Genomic DNA, 18,120 nt, shown 5'->3' with positions numbered 1-18,120 from the left:
TCAAAATGTTATTCGTAATGTTCCTAACCACAATTTTTTCTTCTTTTTATTTTTTTATTTTTTATTTATTTATTTATTTTTATAGACCAAGGGCCCCAATTTTTATTGGTATTGGTGTATCTTGAAGTCGTTGGGCTTATGCAACAAGAATCCTATAATGTATAAATTTTCCTAATATATACAATAGCTCTTTATGGTTAGGCTAATCCCGCTTATCATTATATTTTACATCATTGTCCATGACTTTACCCTCATAAACCTTAGTATATATCCTTTTTTTTTTTTTTTTTTGTAACTCCTAGGGTTTAGTATGTAGTTTCTCATCTTTTCTTCATTTCTAAACTGGTTTATGTTCTATAGAAGTCTCCTACCTTTATTTGTATTATCAAAGCATTGTTCTATCAAAAAAATTTATATATTCTCCTTGTTGTACCGATTCTTGTTTATGGTTAAGGCTTTTAATATTTAACCCTAATTTAGAGTAAATCGGGTCGTGTGAACACCGAGTTAGTCCATGAGGTAGAGCATCACGCTCGATACCAAGTCGTCACACCCCATCCTCGAACCACGGGGATGCAACCGAGCGTACCAATACGCTCTCTAACCACCGTAATCACCGATGCAAGACCCAAGACTAACTCATTCACAACGACAAATAATAGGTAAAAGGAAAGGATTAATATTAATAACATCGAGTTAGCGTAAGCTAGGTGATAGCATATAAAATATTGTCTATTCAAATTTACCCCTTCATATCAATGGGTTCTAATCAGATCTATGTATTATCACTATATAATAAATACACTTATCAAGAAAGGAATAAAAGAATACACCTTTGAATCGAAAATAGTTTATCAAAGTGTAACAAAAGATGGCCACCAGCCAAGAATCACTGCTCCTCGTGGAACACATCTCACAAGAGCACTCCGGTCCATGATCCTCATACTCAAGTCCACCACTCTTCATGACCTTCATCAGAGTCTTGAACTCCGTGCCATCATGCTCGAATGTACCGCATCAACTAAAAAATATGTTTCCTCGAGGAGTGAGCTCCAATCGAGCCCAATGAGTGGCTAAGCCACACAAGCATACACAAAATAATAATGAATGGGGTTGATCGCAAACCATACATGATGGACGGATACCAAGGTGTCCCATACCACCAAGGTAGACCGTACATCACATATAATTTACAATCATGCTACATGAATGAATGATGATGTATAGTTTTATTGTTATCCACCTAACACACAACTAAGTCGTATATAGTACTATAACAACACCTTAGGTAGCATCCCCGACATCGGTACCATAAACGGATGGTATACCGCGATGACAAACCCGAGTCGCGGCTGAAGCCTCGCTGTACGGTCTCCACCAAGAGATATACGCAAACCCCGAGTCAAATCCCGTCCCGGCGTTTGGCCCAAAATACGGTTGGCGCCCGAACTTCCCGGGTGGGTATACCCGAATAACGGTCGGAACCCACGGATTTGACCGACACCTAACCCCCGTCGGTAAGGGTCATAAGACGGGTAAGCATTTATCCTAGCCAAGCATTCACCTATTGTATGAGTGAGGTACGCATGTGCATAGGCCGAGGCCGAGTCCATAGATATCGAAATACGGTCGGCCGGCTATCCTCTCGCCCTCTAGCCCATACGCACGTATACAAGTACGAGATGTGAATACCAAGGCGATCGGTCGGTCACCATCCCGTTTCCACCTAATGCAATGGACAACTCTAATGCAATTTCAAGTACGGCAATCTCAAGCCCAGCACCCACCGGCACTTGGATCCCGCTCAAGCCCTAGATCTACATGCCATGAGTGAGTCCATATTATGGAATCCTCGGTCCAGCACCAACCGGCACCCGAGTCCCATAACTAAATCCAACACCATTCGCACCATAGTGCAATAAAATAAATAATATCGCAAGACAAGAATATAACGCCCTATCAACATCTAAACATTTATATCGTCCTATATCTTACTAATAATTACATATTATAGCACACATGCATGAATGACATTCGCAAGACACGACACACAAACATTCCATAAATTAAGACGTTTGCTTAACTCACTCACCCGATTCTCGCCAATCGTCGATACGGAGCTTTTCAAATCGGCGTTCGATGCCAAGTACACCGTCCCACGTACTAATACGCCCCGAGCCGGGTCGATCCAACCTAAAGAGAGTGTACAACGTGGGGAGAGATTAGTGCCTTAGGGCTAGAAGAGTTGGGCCCCATAAGTTATCAAACAAGGCTAAAATAGGGACCGGCACATACAGCAAGGCTATATCATGTGCTCGTCCATGTGCCCTCCCATGTGCCTGTCCCTCTCGGACTTTCCCACCTGCAGATCTAGGTTCTCGGGGATCGGCACTTGCATGTGCTGTCCATGTGCCTATCCCTCTTGGACCTCCCACCGGCAGATCTTTCTCGACCGGCACTTGCATGTGCCTCGTCCATGTGCTGCCCCTCTCGGACTTCCCACCTGCGAGATCTAGTTTCTCGGGACCGGCACTTGCATGTGCCTGTCCACGTGCCGCCTTGCTGTTCATGCCATTCCGAGAATGGTTTTGCAGCCCCAAAGTCTTGGGCTAAAATGGGGTATTCTTTGGGGTTTTTTTAGGGGTCTCTTTGGCCATGAGAACAACTCCAACCAAGGTGCCATAGCACCCACCCAACATGGGTTTGTAAACCCCATGATCGATTAGGTTTTCCTCCATTAAAATACATATGGAAAGAAAACTCATGGGTTTGGGTATTGGGGTTTTGAAAGGGTCTTTAATCAAAGTTATTTAACACCCCTCAAACCCACACATCTACGGTCTTCCATGAGGGTTGGTAAAACCCATAAATGGAGGTAAATCCCCAACTTAGGGTTCATAAATGGAGAAGGGTGAATGGGTTTAAGGTAGGGTTAGGTGCTTCATAGTTAAACATCAAGGATTTGCCATTAATGGCTCTTCTAATTGAGTAGATGGAGCACTCAAGGTGTGCTCAACCAATTCAAACCCTAGGTAATAGAATTAGGGAAAGAGAGATGGAGAGAGAGAGAGAGAGAGAGAGAGAAAGAGACTCACCAAGGGTTGATGATGATAGCTTGTGCTCCACCATACTTCTCCCTTCTCCTTCCTTCTTCCTCTTCTTCTTTCTTCTTCTTTCTTCTTCTTCTTTCTTCTTCTCTTTCTTCTTTCTTTCTTTTCTCCTCTCCTCTCCACGATTTAGGATTGAAATGTGAGGTGAATAGTAGTTTTGGGTCTTTAATAACCCATCTAGGCATTAGGTCTTGTTTGGTTAGTCTCAAGTCCTTAGGTCCATTTGTTTAGGAGCTTGTTTGGTTAGGTATAAGCCCAAGGTCTAGTTTAAATCATTGGGCCATTGGATCCACTTGGGCCCATGGCCCATGGCCCATGTCCTAAGTTCTAGTTACAATTAGAAAGAGACTAAGCTCCTAAGCCCAAGCCCATTCTAGTTCTTATGCTTATTAATGGTCATGCATAGGCATGAATTATTCGGATAGTGACTTACTCCCAATCATCGCTAAGTGGATAAGGGCGATTCAGGTGCGGGCCGCGGATCCCTATCATAAGGGAATTCCAAGAATATGCTTTCGTGGACGATTTTCCCCCTTTCTCGACGGTGGATCTTTCCTCAGGAATTCCCCTGTTTCGTGGTCGACAATCTCGTGTGATGGCTTGAGTGTTATGACCCACAGCTCACGAGCGTACTCCACTCTTGGTTCTACACAAAAGGTTTAAACCAGACCGGTGGTCAAATAGCGTTTCAAACCGGGTTTTGGGCACGGATTTAACAGTTAGGTTAGGGTTTTGGCAAACTTTCTTGCCCTAACTACGTTATTTTCTTCTCTTTTTGTAGAAATGTCTACAAGCCACCGTATGGCTAGGAAATCGGTAGCCCAGAAGCGACTACAGGTTGAATCAGAGGATTCTTCGGCATCCACAGTACCTCCTTCATCTCCTAGTGATGATTCTTCTCCGAAGGAACCCAACTTCGATCATTTCTTCTTCTCTAGGTACGAATATGCTAAGGAGTGGAAAAATTTTGAATCTCTGAAGATTGTGAATGGTCGGGTAGTCCGGGTAGAGGACTTTCATCAATACAATCTCTATACTAGGTTCAACATTTTGGGTTGGACCCCCATGTTGGCACCCACCGAGCCATGCTATCCTTTCTTGGTTCGGTACTTTTACTGCAACCTAGGGCCTTCTAGTACCCAGGAGTTCAGAGTGGAGAGTAGGGTGAAGGAAGTAGATATTAAGCTGACCACTACCCTATTGGCGGAGATTTTGGGTTTGTCTGACATAGGAAAGAGGGTTTACTATCAGCCTCGGATGGACATCTCGGATATGTTCTCTTTGGAGACCAGGAGGACGGTCTTCAAAGCATTGACAGGGTCACAGAGCACACCTAGGTCTGAAACTTCTTACAAACCCAGTGCCCATGTGATCAGTACGTGTGTAACCTACAACATTTACCCTAAAGGCGGTAACGAGGGTAGCATATCCATGATGAGGGCGTACATCACATACTGTCTCTTGGGAGCTGGGAAGGGGGGTCCAGTCATAAACCTTCCTTATTTATTGCTTCAGGTAATGCTTTACCATGCTAGGAACCCAGCTGATGGGAACCTTCCTTATGGGAAGTTCCTTACTTCAGTCTTCCGTTACTTTGGGGTTCCATTGGAGGGTGAGTATGTTGATAAAGACCGATCCAAACCCATTGACAAGACTTCCATTCTGAAGATGAAGGTGCTTGGAGAGGAACCACCAGAGGGTGAGGAACAGATGGGGATGCAGCAGGATGTGGAGGAGCAGGGAGTGGAGCATGGTGATGATGTGCACGATGAGGAGGTGCAGGGGATGGAGCAGGGAGACACTCAGGGGGACACCCAGGGCATACATGTAGAGGAGCAGGGCATAGGTCAGGGTGACTTCAAGGGCTTTGACACTCAGTTTACTGACCTACCTGCATATGAGATGACCAGTGCCACTAGCTCTCAGGTTCCAGGGCCTTCTAATTGGGTGCAGATGAAGACACATTTCCAGAGCTTCGGTACCCAGCTTTCTGATATGGCGACCAGGATGTACCAGGGCTTCGCTTCCTGGGGGAGCAGAGTGGGATCTGTTGAGCAGCGACTAGATTTCTTGGACAGATTCTACAGGGTTAACTCTCGCCAGACACAGCCTCCTCCAGATGACTTACCTCCCACCGAGTAGTTCTTGATCAGCTCCTGCCAGTCTATACTACGTGTTTCAGACTATTTTCCTTCCATTATGCATATGTACTTTTCTTTCTTTAGGATGTTTCAAATTTTAGTGTTTTTTTTTTTTTTATCAGCTATGTAATTGTTAAACTTTCAGTTTACCAGTGAAACTAGGGGTGTCAATTCCAGGCCCGGTCGAGCCTGCCCGGTTAAAGCCCAACTCGGATCGGACCAATTCTTAAATGTGTCGGGCTTAAGCCCAACACGTTTAATAATAGGGTGGTCCCGATGTGGGGTCCTAGCAGGTCGGGCACCCGACCAGACCGACCGTTTTCAAGCCCGACCTAGCCCGCCCAGCTACAACCCAACCTAGCCCGACCCTTTAAGCAAACCACCCTCCATTAATCCATTTAGCCCACCTGATAACCCTCTCTCTTTTCCTATTTAACTCCTTAAAATGATTAGCCCATTAAGCCCAAATTAATGGGCAATTCAATTGATGGGTTTCCTTAACTCAGAAAAATGTTTATATTCTTCTCCATTAAGCTTCTCATTTCATAGAATCAGAACCAAACATATACAAAAAGGGTTGGGGGTGTTCTTGCTCCAAAGAGAAAACAAATAGTAGGATGAACCCAGTACCATCAATGATGATTGAGCTGATAAGCATAAGCACTTCATAAATTTGAGTTAATTATAATTACAAAAAGAAACAAATCAGTAAATAAAAACTAATAAACATAAGTTCTACCTTTTTTTTGGTAGAAACTAATAAACATAAGTTCAAGAAAAGATTATGGTTTGAAAATTTGGGTTTGGATTTGGGTCTTGAATGTTTTTGGTGGAAACCCAATTCTTTTCTCTTTATTTTTTCAAGTAGGAATTTAATTCTATAAAGGCCCAATTAAGACCCGGGTAAGGCCCGATGAAGAGTTAAACAGGCCCACAACCCGGTTAAGACCCGATTAAAGCCCGATTTTAGTACTCGATTAAAGATCGACACCGATCGAACCCCGATCGAGCCCGACATGGCCTGGACCGAATACTTAAATGGTCGGACACGGTGCAGCCTGCACAATTGGTGAGGCCGGGCTAGGCCCGATCGAACCCGATCGAGCCCGATCGGTTGACACCCCTAAGTGAAACTTATGTAGTGGCTTGGCCACAGTTAGTTATCTTTTATTTAATGGAAATTATGCATCTTTTATTTAATTGCAACTACATCCCCTGTAGCTTTTAATTATTACATATTTTATTATTTCAAGCTTATTAGTCGTAGTCTGCACTCCATGAATGTAAGAAGAGCCTCACGCTCTAATACCAAGCTCTATCACACCCCAAACCACCCCCTAGGAGGATTGGGTAGGTGACCCGAATTGTATAATGGCAATCCGCCAAATCCCACAGATCTAGAAGTAGTGCTTACATTCACGGAACCACATTCATCTCATTACCATAAGTAAGATCAAAGTGCTGCAGATAAACTATAATTTCAATAAAGAAAGGAAGCATAGTGATACGGGGAAATGATGATAATATATATATAAGAAGGATTGTTTTGATACATTTCCCACCAACCCACAAACATAAAGACAAAGCTGATAGAACCAAAGCTAAAACTACTATATACACATATACAGGGTGAGCAAACTCAACCCCCAAAAGAAAAGAAAGTAAAAACTACTATATGTATCTCTGGTGCGGGCTTCTAACCCCTTCCCGCGATACACCCATTTAGTTGTCGGAGAGGACCAGTCAGCTCCCACATCAGTCACCAAGGTTAGCCCGACCAGCCCTCTGTGATTAACCTGTAGGGTAATCCATTTTTTTTCTCTTTTCTTTTCTTTGGCATACAGCCCATATTCACCATTCCGGTGTTCTTTCATTTCTTTTCATTCACCATTCCAGTGTTCTTTTCGTTTCTTTTCATTTCTTTTCTTATTCACATATGGTCACCATCACAGGCATCCAACACCTAAACCCCTGTTGGCAAGGGTGCGTAGCACAGGTGATGAAACTCTAACCCCATGTCTATATGGCATCGTATGAGTCGGGTGGTGTCAATCGCATCCCATTCTACGGGCTACCACAGGCCTCATTTCCAAGCCGACTACGACATCTAGTCTAACAATCACAATCATCATAATAGAATTCATAGTGTTGATTAACAGACAGTCATTATGCAGTTATTTGAGTAGTTTGAACAGAAATAAATAACACAACATATATGATTTAAGTTTTATTAGCCGACATAGTATCATAATTACACATGTACGCACAATAGAATTATTCACTCACCTGAGTTTGGTTCTAGATACTCAGTTGCAAACTCAATTCCAATAGCAGTCTGGTTGTTGACCTCGAGCACGAGATCAATTCCTAGATATAAATCAAAAGTTATCATGTTAGGTTTCCAGTCTATCACTGGTACTCCTAGGGTTAACCTAAACTTATTGGGTTGACCCGATATTTAATTGGTACTCATTTTGGATCACTGGGCCTTAGGTCATGTCCCGGTGCATCACCCGGTGTCAATGGCACAAGGGTAAAATGGTCATTTTCATTAGTTATACCTGACCCTAGGTCAGATCAGGTCCACAGTGTTGTCCATAGCTTGCATGTGCTGCAGGACCAAGCACAGCAGGGTTTCCTTTACCTGTGGGATCCACTAGGGTTCCAAAGTATTCCTTGATCATAAATAGATGTGGGGAAGGGCTTTTTAGTCATTTCCCAACCACCCACAGTGTCCAAAAGCCAAAAGGTGAGATTCCCCAAAGTCAGATCAACAATACAACAACTTTTCATTCACTGGGCGATGGCTTTGGGTGATGTCTGCATCACCCAGAGGCTGTAATCGACATTTCGGCTGAGTTCCCAAGGTTGGGCCCATAGGGCTGAGGTCAGACTTGATCCTCTGCATGTAAGGGGGGTTAGGTAGCCCCTGGGATGACCTTCAATTTGATCCTAATGGATCCACCACTAGGCCCACCATCAGGCTGCCCAAACAACCCAGTGAATAGTATCATAGGGTTTTTCTTCAAGTTTGGATCTCAGCTACAGCCATATGCATGGCTGTAAATAGTTGCAAAATAGGGTTTCATGGCTGTGATTACCTAGGGTTAGGTCTGTGCAGCCATGGCTTGCATCTAGGGCTTCAATCAGTCAGCCAGGAGTGAATTTGGACAGTGCAGCTATGCACAGCCAGAATCGGCTCACAAGAACAGCAAATCATAATTATATTTTTGTTCAAAAATCACAGATCTTCCATGCTTAAGGCTAGCATGGCAGATCTGGAGCTGTTCTGGGCAAACCCTAGCTATTCAGGGCTGCCCAAGGAGTAGAAATACACCAAACACAGAGAAAAGATGTGGACAGCAGATATAAGCATACATGTTTATACCTGAGGTGGCTGAGAGAGGGTTCGGTTCTAGCTGTGATGGGTGGCAGCACCTCCCCCTTCTTTCTTCTTCCTTCTTCCTTCTCCTTCTTCTTCTTTTTCTCCTTTCTTCCCTCTCTTCTCTCCCATGGATTTCAGATATGTCAAGGGCTCTAAAATGAGCCCAAGGCCACCTATTTATAGGCTCAGCCCTTACTGAGGCATGTTTGCCTGAGAAAGCCTCTTTTAAAAATCAATTTTTAAACTGATTCAGACTGATTTTGGGCACACTGGTGGGGTCCACGGTGAACCAAGGGTATGAGGTGGTCCCTCAGACTTCCCTCTATCCATGGAAGGTGCCCATGTTCATATTGGGTGGTTCCCATAATTAAAAATTATAAAAAATGTATTGTTTCACTCACTGGGCGATGTCACTGGGCCTTGCTGCATCACCCAGTGCCATCGTCCAAAGAATTCTAGCAAGCTGAAATTCAATGGGCTTACACAGGGGTTTGACCCTTGGTCAGGGTATTGTCCCCACATGCCCCATAGGAGATTTTACACACTTTTACAGAGGTGGGTCCCACCATTATAAGGAGGAGAGAGATTACCTGGGATCCAAACCATATATCAGGCAATGAGCTGTACATTTACAGGGGTCTGCTGTCTAGCTACTGACAGGCATGTAGGATGATCCACACAGGGTTTTCTCATCAATCCAAACCTCTGGAGTGATACTCCACAGTGTTCTTGGTTGCCTGATCAGGGGTTCCTGTCCTTCAATCAAAATTTCCAGTCAGCCAGGGGTAGGGTTTGACAATTCCTCCCTCAAATGAGCCGAAGCTAACTGAATGGCTAAAAAGCTGGGACGCATTGCTGCGTGTGGATAAAAGGAGAGAGAAGGAGACATTGTCGAGGGCGTCGTTTGTTTGCTGGTATCTTTGGAAGGCTAGAAATGATCTAGTCTTGAATGGGAAATGTTGGACACCAGGCGATATTATCTCAGCAGCGGAGAAGGCATTCTGTGAGTTTATGGCTGCAAATAGAGCGCCAACACCTAACACTAGCTCGGATCCACCTGAAGATGCATCACCAGATTGGCATTGGGAGCCTCCACATGTTGGCATCATCTAGGCCAACTGTGATGCTGCTCTCGTGGGCGATAGTTCAAGGGGAGGTTTGAGCCTGGTGCTTAGGAACCACACTGGTACTGTGAGAAAGGCTATTTCGACCCCAACTCGCCTTGGATCAGTCATTCAAGGCGAAATTCTTGCTATCCGAAACGCCCTCACTGTTGCCTTGAATGAGGGCTATTCCCAATTACAAGTTGAAACCGATAGTAAGACTGCAGTGGAGTTTATTCTGAAGCACAACAGAACCCCTCCATTGGATGTCACTGACATTGTCTCTGATGTGCAACGGCTCTTAACCTCATTTACATCTATTAACTTTTCTTTTGTTCCAAGGGCTATGAACTCTGTTGCAGATGCCCTGGCTAGGAAGGCCTTGCCTCTTATGTGTGAGACAGTCTGGCCACACTCTACTCCCTGGCTTCATGATCTCTGTGTAAATGATGCCATCGGTTGTATACACTTTGATTCTCAGTAAAAGCCCTCTTTACCAAAAAAAAAAAACTTTTTTAATGACAAAAGACAAAAAACATTAATACAATCAAAGAAACACTTCTACTCTTCACTATTTTAGAATCTCTAGAAGCGGCAAGACTTGACTATGTGTAACCACTTTGGACTTCAAACACTCTCTTTTTAATGCAATTTGACTCACCACGGCACTCCAACATCACCCTCTACAGTGCTCTTTCCTCCTCCTTTCTCCTTCTTTCTTCTTTCCTTCTTTTTGTTTCAGGCGAGCAGATGAAGCAGAATGGAGCTTCAAGGGCTGAAGCTGCTGGCTACCTACAAGAGACTGGAATGTTGGGGAAATATAGTAACAACGATCGGTGGAAGAGGAGGAGTTCAGGCCATAAACTAGCTTTGATACCAGATTTGTAGAGTCACGGAGGAGAAACTTCAAGGATCTTTATTGAAAGGTTAACAAGTAGGATACAAACTCTCTATAGCTATGTAACTACTACAACTGGGATGCAGAACACAAGAAGGATGGTTCCTTTTTATAGGAATTTTCACCTTCGTTTTTCTACGAAGAATTTAAGACAGTATTGACAACCTTGCTATTGGTATGGGAAAGTCTTGAACGGTGGCCGTTCTTTAGTGGTCTTGGATGGTGGTGGACGGTAGCCGTCGATGTTTACTTTCAGCTAAGTCCCTATAGAATTAATTTGACAAGTATTAGAGAAAAGAAAGTGTTTTAAGTAAATGGGAAAGATATTCGTGCACGGGAGAGAGGACAATATCATGAGACATATTCTCTGACCTCGTTATTAGTGTCGTCTATGGGAACCCGTACTCGGGCAGGTAAAACTAGCAATATGTTCTTTCCTTCATTAAGGGGCCTATGTTGTCAGTAAAAACTAGTCTCAGGGGGAACTAAGATAGCCCCACATTGGTGAGTGAATGGAAGACCATAGTCCATATAAGGATTGTAGTCCTATCTCCCTCATGAGACCTTTTAAAACCATGAGGGTGACATTAAGCTAGCTTTGACGGGCAGCCTAGAACAGACAATATCATGGGACATATTCCTTGACCTATCAATTCCATCAAATAAGGGGCATGGGTGTTTATGTCATTCTGATGGGCATTTATACCAAACTGATTGCCTTTAATGTCAGTTGTACACATGTGCATGGATAAATACAAAGTTGTAATTTTGGAGATCAACCTTAGAATCAAAAGATTTAAGATAACTAGAACAAATTTGGTGAATGAAACAAAAGGAAGGATAAATACAAAGTTGTAATTATGGAGATCAACCTTAGAATCAAACGATGTTACATAAGTATCACAAAAGGTAAAATATATAATATGTAACTTTAGTAACAATAGAATTGAAAATGTGATAATAAAAATTAATGATTGAGAAATACAAGAAAGTAAAAAAATTTAGATACCTAGAATCAGATTTAAGAATTTCAAACTTCACTACTTAATTCAATCAGAGAGAAAGAGAGAGAGGACTGACATGTTTTTTCTTCAGTCTCATGTAACAAATTGTATTTCTTCTTCAGTCTCATGTGCAAAATTGTAGAAAAAGGGGGCACGTTTTCTTCTTCCGTCTCATGTAGAAAATAGAAGAAAATATTACCTTCCCCACGAGGTGTGCGCACACACACATACATGCACATACACACTAATACACGCATATGTAATTGCTATCATTCTCAATATTGCCTTTGGTGGGGCCTAAAGATTTCTCCTACAATGACATCATGGGAACCCTCTCTCGCCAAAATATTATTTATTAAATCTTAATTTCTTAGCTTATACAAATGAAGAAAATAGGATTCCTAATTTCCTATGGATATGGAAAACCTTTTTCTAATACCCCCGTTTGTTTTGACGGGGAGGTGGGTGGGATGTAGAGAAGATAGGACTTACATATTGGTGGGGTTTTGTTAAGGGTGGAAATGTTAAGGTAAAGTTAGTTTTTCCTGAACTTTTATAAGTTCAAACCAAATTAACCAAACAAGATTGGGATAGCATTTAAAGTGTCACATCAGCATTTTTTTACCTTAATTCTCCCACCGCACCTAAATCCCCTCTAAACAAATTGGACCTTTTAAAGGATAAGAGAACGCCACCTGATCATGCAATGTATGTCACCCATGTGCCCTAACACAGGGTTGACGCACGAAATAATCATAGCACCCGGGTAGTATTCTTTCTCCCTTACTTTAATTATATATTAATTATTAAAGAGATAGAATGCTACTTGATAGTGTGTGGTGCACGGCTCTTGCCTCTAGACATAAGGTCGTGTGAATGAACCCCCATGAAAAATCGAAATCCTTGAGAATATAGCGGTCATTTTATATGAGCTTGTGTCAAAGTATAAGGGCCCCACACATCGGATAGTGATAGTGTTCTCTTTCCCCTAATTATTATTAAAGTAGAAGAAGCATGTCGCATGCCTGCACCCTTAACAGTGCTTTCAACCTTTTTCATATAATAATAAAAAAAGTGAGGCCCGTCACCCTTAACCGTCCTTAGTCTTTTAGACCTTTTTCCGTATAATAATAAAAACAGTGAGACCATGTTGGACTCACTTTTCTATTCTGGTCATATGGGTCCCGTGTGGATATTGGTGGATGATATCATTTGTAGTCCATGGGGTAAGCATACAGATTCCTTTTTAATAGCAAAACCTCCCACAAGCATTATTAAGATCTCAGTGATCATCATGCCTTTTTTTATTTTTTTATTTCATTTTTTAGATAAAAATAGGGATTAGTGGTCCTTATGCATTGTGTTAGGGTAATCATTGATTTTAGGGTTTTTATAATTTTACTCAAAAAACACTATTTTATTCTTGTGTCTGGCGATAAAGCAGACGACGAGGACGAGGAGGAGCCATAGGAAACCGACGGCCACTAACGTTCTCTTAACCCTCTAAAATTCCCCCCCGGCGAGACTCGAGAGAGCCGGTGACATGGCTGTCGGGGTTCTTTCTTTACAGGGGTCTTTCAACGAACACATCGCAGGTCTCTCTCTCTCTCTCTCTCTCTCTCTCTCTATGAATGTGGTTGCAGATATAAACAATTCTTAGTAGCTGAAGGAATGTTTCATCTCTTTCTTCCTCTGAATCAGTTAGTTTTGTTATGCAGCGCTTCGAAGACTTGGAGTGAAGGGTGTGGAGATAAGGAAGCCTGAACAGCTTCAGAATATCACTGCCCTTATCATCCCTGGAGGGGAGAGTACCACCATGGCCAAGCTCGCTGAATACCATAACCTGGTCCTTTCTCTCTCTCTCTCTCTCTGTTGCATTTCACCAGCATATGACAAACCTTGATGAACATGTAACAAAAAGATGATCCAATAGGAAGTTCGTGCATCCATTTTGATTGAATCCTTAAAATAACGAGGAAGAGATGACCTTCAATTTATTTATTTATTATTTTTTTTTTTTGGGGTTCTTTTCCTTTCCAAAACTAGATAAGTGATCTTATTGAATAGATTCTAGCTTTGTTATGTTTCTGCTATGCTAAGACATTGAAACTACCAATCCTCTGGTTTTAGTAGTTTCCTGCCCTACGAGACTTCGTTAAAATGGGGAAGCCTGTGTGGGGAACCTGTGCGGGCCTTATCTTCTTGGCAAACAAAGCAATTGGTGGGTGTTGTTTATCTCTTAATCTTTCTCCCCCAATAATACTTGAGTCAATTAAAAGCAAAGAAAACCTCCAATTCGGTCTCTAACAAGACCTGAAATATTCTCTCCAGGACAGAAGGCTGGAGGACAGGACCTCGTTGGGGGACTAGATTGCACTGTCAACCGGAATTTCTTCGGTAGTCAGGTAACACCTATTAAGTTCTATTAGAGATTGATTTCTTGTAGAACAGAGATAGGATGGAATTAATCAGACAAGAAATTATACATGTGGTCTATTTGAGCTCTTATCTGGAAAAAAAATGACCTTATATTTGCAGCTTCAGAGCTTTGAGACAGAACTTTCAGTACCGGAGATTGCAGCAAAGGAAGGTGGCCCTTCCACATTTCGTGGAGTTTTTATCCGGGCTCCTGCGATACTAGAAATAGGGCCAGAAGTTCAGGTCCTGGCTGATTATTCTGTTCCATCCAACAATTCAACAAAGCCAAAATCTAACTCTGAAAATCAGATGGTTAGCCATTCACTCTCTTGACCAGTTCACATCTTATATTTTTGGTGATCAGAAATTTAAACCATAATTTTGTTCACTATATTAGTTATGAGATTATTCTGCTGATCTATTATTTGTCCTCCCATTTGAACATTATTGGAATAATTTTGAGCTTCAATTATGTGTTACTGTTGTTAATGATTTTTGCATTTACACAGTATAATTGAGCTTGTCATAGTGTAAACATATGTGAAGAGATTAACTGTAACGTATGGGTATATGTTTGTTTATATAATCCTTCGTGTCATTGCTTTACCTCATAAAGGTGATGATGGAAATATTCAAGTCCATCTCCACTCTAATTTGCATATGTTCTCAGTTGGGGTCCATATAATTATCATTGACCTGATGGCTTAGAATTAACCGGTCTTTGCCAAACTGGTCCAGCTTAAATGTGGAACATGTTTTCGACAAGCTTGAGATGTGTGATGTATCAACTTGTTGAGTATGGATTCACAAGTGTGCTTGGGCTGCACTAAAATGTTTTGGATGCAAGTCCTGCAATTACCCATCAATCAGCTTATTATGCCCATTTGGCATGTTAATTTGATAGATCCTGTATCTGTGGAAGATATCTTCCATATGATCTGATTCGATTATCCTATTCTATAGCCAAGTTGCACAGTGTGAGAGATTGTTAAAGTCATGTGACTCTGACTGATTAGGGATGTCCCAGATACAGTTTTGGACAGGCTAGGCCAGGATGCTGGATGCTCATGATTGATGCTGCAATGTGTAAATGCTGAATGCCTACTATTCATCCAATTCATGAATGCAATTTTGGTATTAGATTGTAGCCTAAACCATCTTTTGACAAAATATTAAAGGCTCCCCATCCCCCTTGCTATTTTGCATTCAGATTTGTGCTTTATGTGTTTTGCTGACCGATACATCATGCAATACTTAAATTGTTATTGTTACTATATTTTTTATTTTTCGTTGATCATGGAGGGGGAAGAAGAAGAAAGAAACTTACATTTGGTAGTACTAAAGAGACTACCGCATCTCTAGTGGTAATTTCTGGTTTTCTCCTCTCTGTGAAAAAAGGATAATGGTTTATGTATATGATCAGCTTTTGTTCACCAAGTTGTGTACTAGTAAAGTGGTCATGTTTTGCATACCACAGGCTTTTGTTTTCTTATTAGTCATTGAATTTTTCTTCATAGATAGAAGAAGGGAAGGATTTGCTTCTGTTCTGAAATCTATTCCTATTGAGATGATAATGTTGCTGGGAAAAAAATACTATGTTCTAACTTCTACCTTAGTAGTAAAACTCGCCATGCGGCATCCAATAGATGTGCTCATTGTGTAGGTATTCTTTGGACATATGATTTTATCAGTAGTTCATTGCAAGATTAAAAAAAATGGAAGAATCTATATGACCCACAAGATGATGTAGGTGTTATCTTCTGTTTTAAATGATTGATAGGTGTATTTTAGATTCTGAAATGACTTGTTTTTAACTAGTTTGGTTAAACTAATTTTAGGACAATAGTTCTTTTGAAAGAAATAGTTGAACTTCTAGGTTCCCATTTCTTACTTACAATTTATTGCATTTAGAACTAGAAGGATGAGAATTTCATTTTTAATGGGTTATAGTATAAAACTTAAAGAAAATGCAGCTATATTTGTAGAGATATATAGATTTATGTACATAATAAGTGACTATTGTCTGAGATTTTTTACAAGAATATATGATTCAGATTGATGGTTTTATGTATAAGTAAAAAGCGTAATAGGAGCTTAGAGAATAGTGCCCCTAGACTACAATGATACAGTATGGTTATTGTTTACTGTTTGTACCTCTAAGCATGCCTACAAAAAGTTTCCTGTTATAGTGAACTAATTGTTACCATATTCTTGTGTATGTTCCTCTAAATTATTAGATACTTTGCCAAGGAAATAAATTAAGTATTTTATTATTGTCAAATACTAAATAACATTCCCAAATCTAAACTTTGTCGTAATAGTTCTATCATTGCACCCTCTTTTATTTTATAATTATTGCTAGTGAAATTGGCCTTTGTAAGTTATTTGGATGGCATCATGGCTTTGGATAACATTCAAACATTTTTAAACTGTAGTTTTTTCTATCTTTTAGGAAAAACCTGTGTCAGAAGAGAGAGTGATAGTAGCTGTTAAGCAAGGGAACTTGCTTGGGACAGCTTTCCATCCTGAATTGACTGCTGATACTCGATGGTATTATTTTGCATACCACAGTCTTTTATTGGGCCTAGTATAATTATTGTCTTCACATCTCACCTAAATTATGAATATATTCTTTTCCAGGCATAGTTATTTCTTGAAGATGACAGGTGAAGTTGCTGAGCAAAATAGCAACTCTATCATCAAAGAAGAATATTTGAGTGATAATCAACAACAAAAGAATGATCTCCCTATATTTCAATGGTAGTAGTAGCGGATGCAGATGTTTGTTTGTTTTAGGGTTTTAGTTGGTGTTATCTTTGAAGGTGATTGATATGTATTCCAGCCTACTGAATGAAAAAGTCTGACAAAAAAAGTCCCCCCTTCTTCTAGGTTGCTGAATTTTTTTTTTTTAAATTTGTGAATGAACATATATTTGTTCCCTGTAATACCTGAAGTACCAATGACATGGTTTTATTTCATCATTTGGTTGACTTTTTCTTTTCCACTTCATTCTAATAACTCTAGTTCTCTATTTTAATGAAATTAACCAATGAAAATTCATTTGATTTTTTTTTTTTTCTATGGGGAAATATTTTTTATGCACATAATATGACAACTGTGCTTATGGGCTCACCTTGTGCTAATAGGTGACATCTACCATTGCAATCCAACTAGCCTAAATTGTTTCATGTTGTTCAAAATTTAGGCATTAGGTGATAAGTTCATCATTTAAACCATATTCATATCAGAACTATACTTACCCTCTTGGAGTAATCTGATGATAACCATTGCTATCAATATATTGATAACTTCTTTTATCATGTTATAACCTTACACCTTCCTCTCGGCCAAACATCCCTCTTATGGTGGTGATGATAACATTGACCTTTTTCTTTTATATATAATGTTGATTTTTCAAGAAAGGGTAATTCAAAGGATATGATACAAAGCTGGAAACTCGTTGAAGTTGAAAAATGCCAAATATTTTCAATTGCCACAATCCTTGATGAAAATGTGAAGCAAAAAAAAAAAAAAATGCTACCTCCTATATAGATACCTTTTCTATTGAATCCTTCTAATAGAAGTGTGGTGTTGCATAAAGCCATAGTTTTGAAAACCTTACTCTATGTTGAATTTCTAGTTTTCTTGATTTAACCATTGATTTTCACTGAGTTTGTATTTTTTTGTAAGAACACTGAGGTTGTATTTGGTTGACTTACTGGACTAATGAAGGAAAAGTTGTTATCAAAAAAATTAAATGTGCATTTGGTTGGTTTATGAGGAAAGAGAAAACTCTGAGAGGGATGTTTGTGAATGTCTCATAAAAAAATTGGGGCTTCGTGAAAGTTTTTCCAGTGCAAATAAGTAACATTGTGAGAAATCCTTTTCTTCATATTTCTAACCATATCTCTCCCTAATTAAACAACCAAATGCAGCCTTAGCTGAGAACCTTTTACAGAAAATTGAGGACCCAACATGTGATTTTGATACAGTGAAACCTTGTTGATTTGATGGACTCATCTAATTTTTAGAACAGGTAAATTGCTAGAGTTGGAGGTGTT

The 18,120-nt window shown here is 40.6% G+C and overlaps 1 protein-coding gene across 1 annotated transcript; it reads left to right on the top strand.

Annotated features, from left to right (window-relative positions):
- Positions 1-13,104: 13,104 nt before the first annotated feature.
- Positions 13,105-16,912, top strand: LOC122657076 (probable pyridoxal 5'-phosphate synthase subunit PDX2). Its single transcript, XM_043851838.1, has 7 exons — positions 13,105-13,236; positions 13,360-13,487; positions 13,775-13,862; positions 13,973-14,046; positions 14,180-14,371; positions 16,512-16,609; positions 16,700-16,912. The coding sequence occupies exons 1-7, from the start codon at positions 13,185-13,187 to the stop codon at positions 16,821-16,823; spliced, it is 756 nt and encodes a 251-aa protein (XP_043707773.1). The 5' UTR covers positions 13,105-13,184; the 3' UTR covers positions 16,824-16,912.
- The last annotated feature ends 1,208 nt before the right edge of the window (positions 16,913-18,120 follow it).

Source organism: Telopea speciosissima, chromosome 3 (genome assembly GCF_018873765.1).
Source record: "Telopea speciosissima isolate NSW1024214 ecotype Mountain lineage chromosome 3, Tspe_v1, whole genome shotgun sequence".
Classification (NCBI taxonomy): Eukaryota; Viridiplantae; Streptophyta; class Magnoliopsida; order Proteales; family Proteaceae; genus Telopea; species Telopea speciosissima.
Note: the sequence above shows the minus strand (reverse complement) of the source record. Positions and strands in the feature narration are given on the sequence as shown.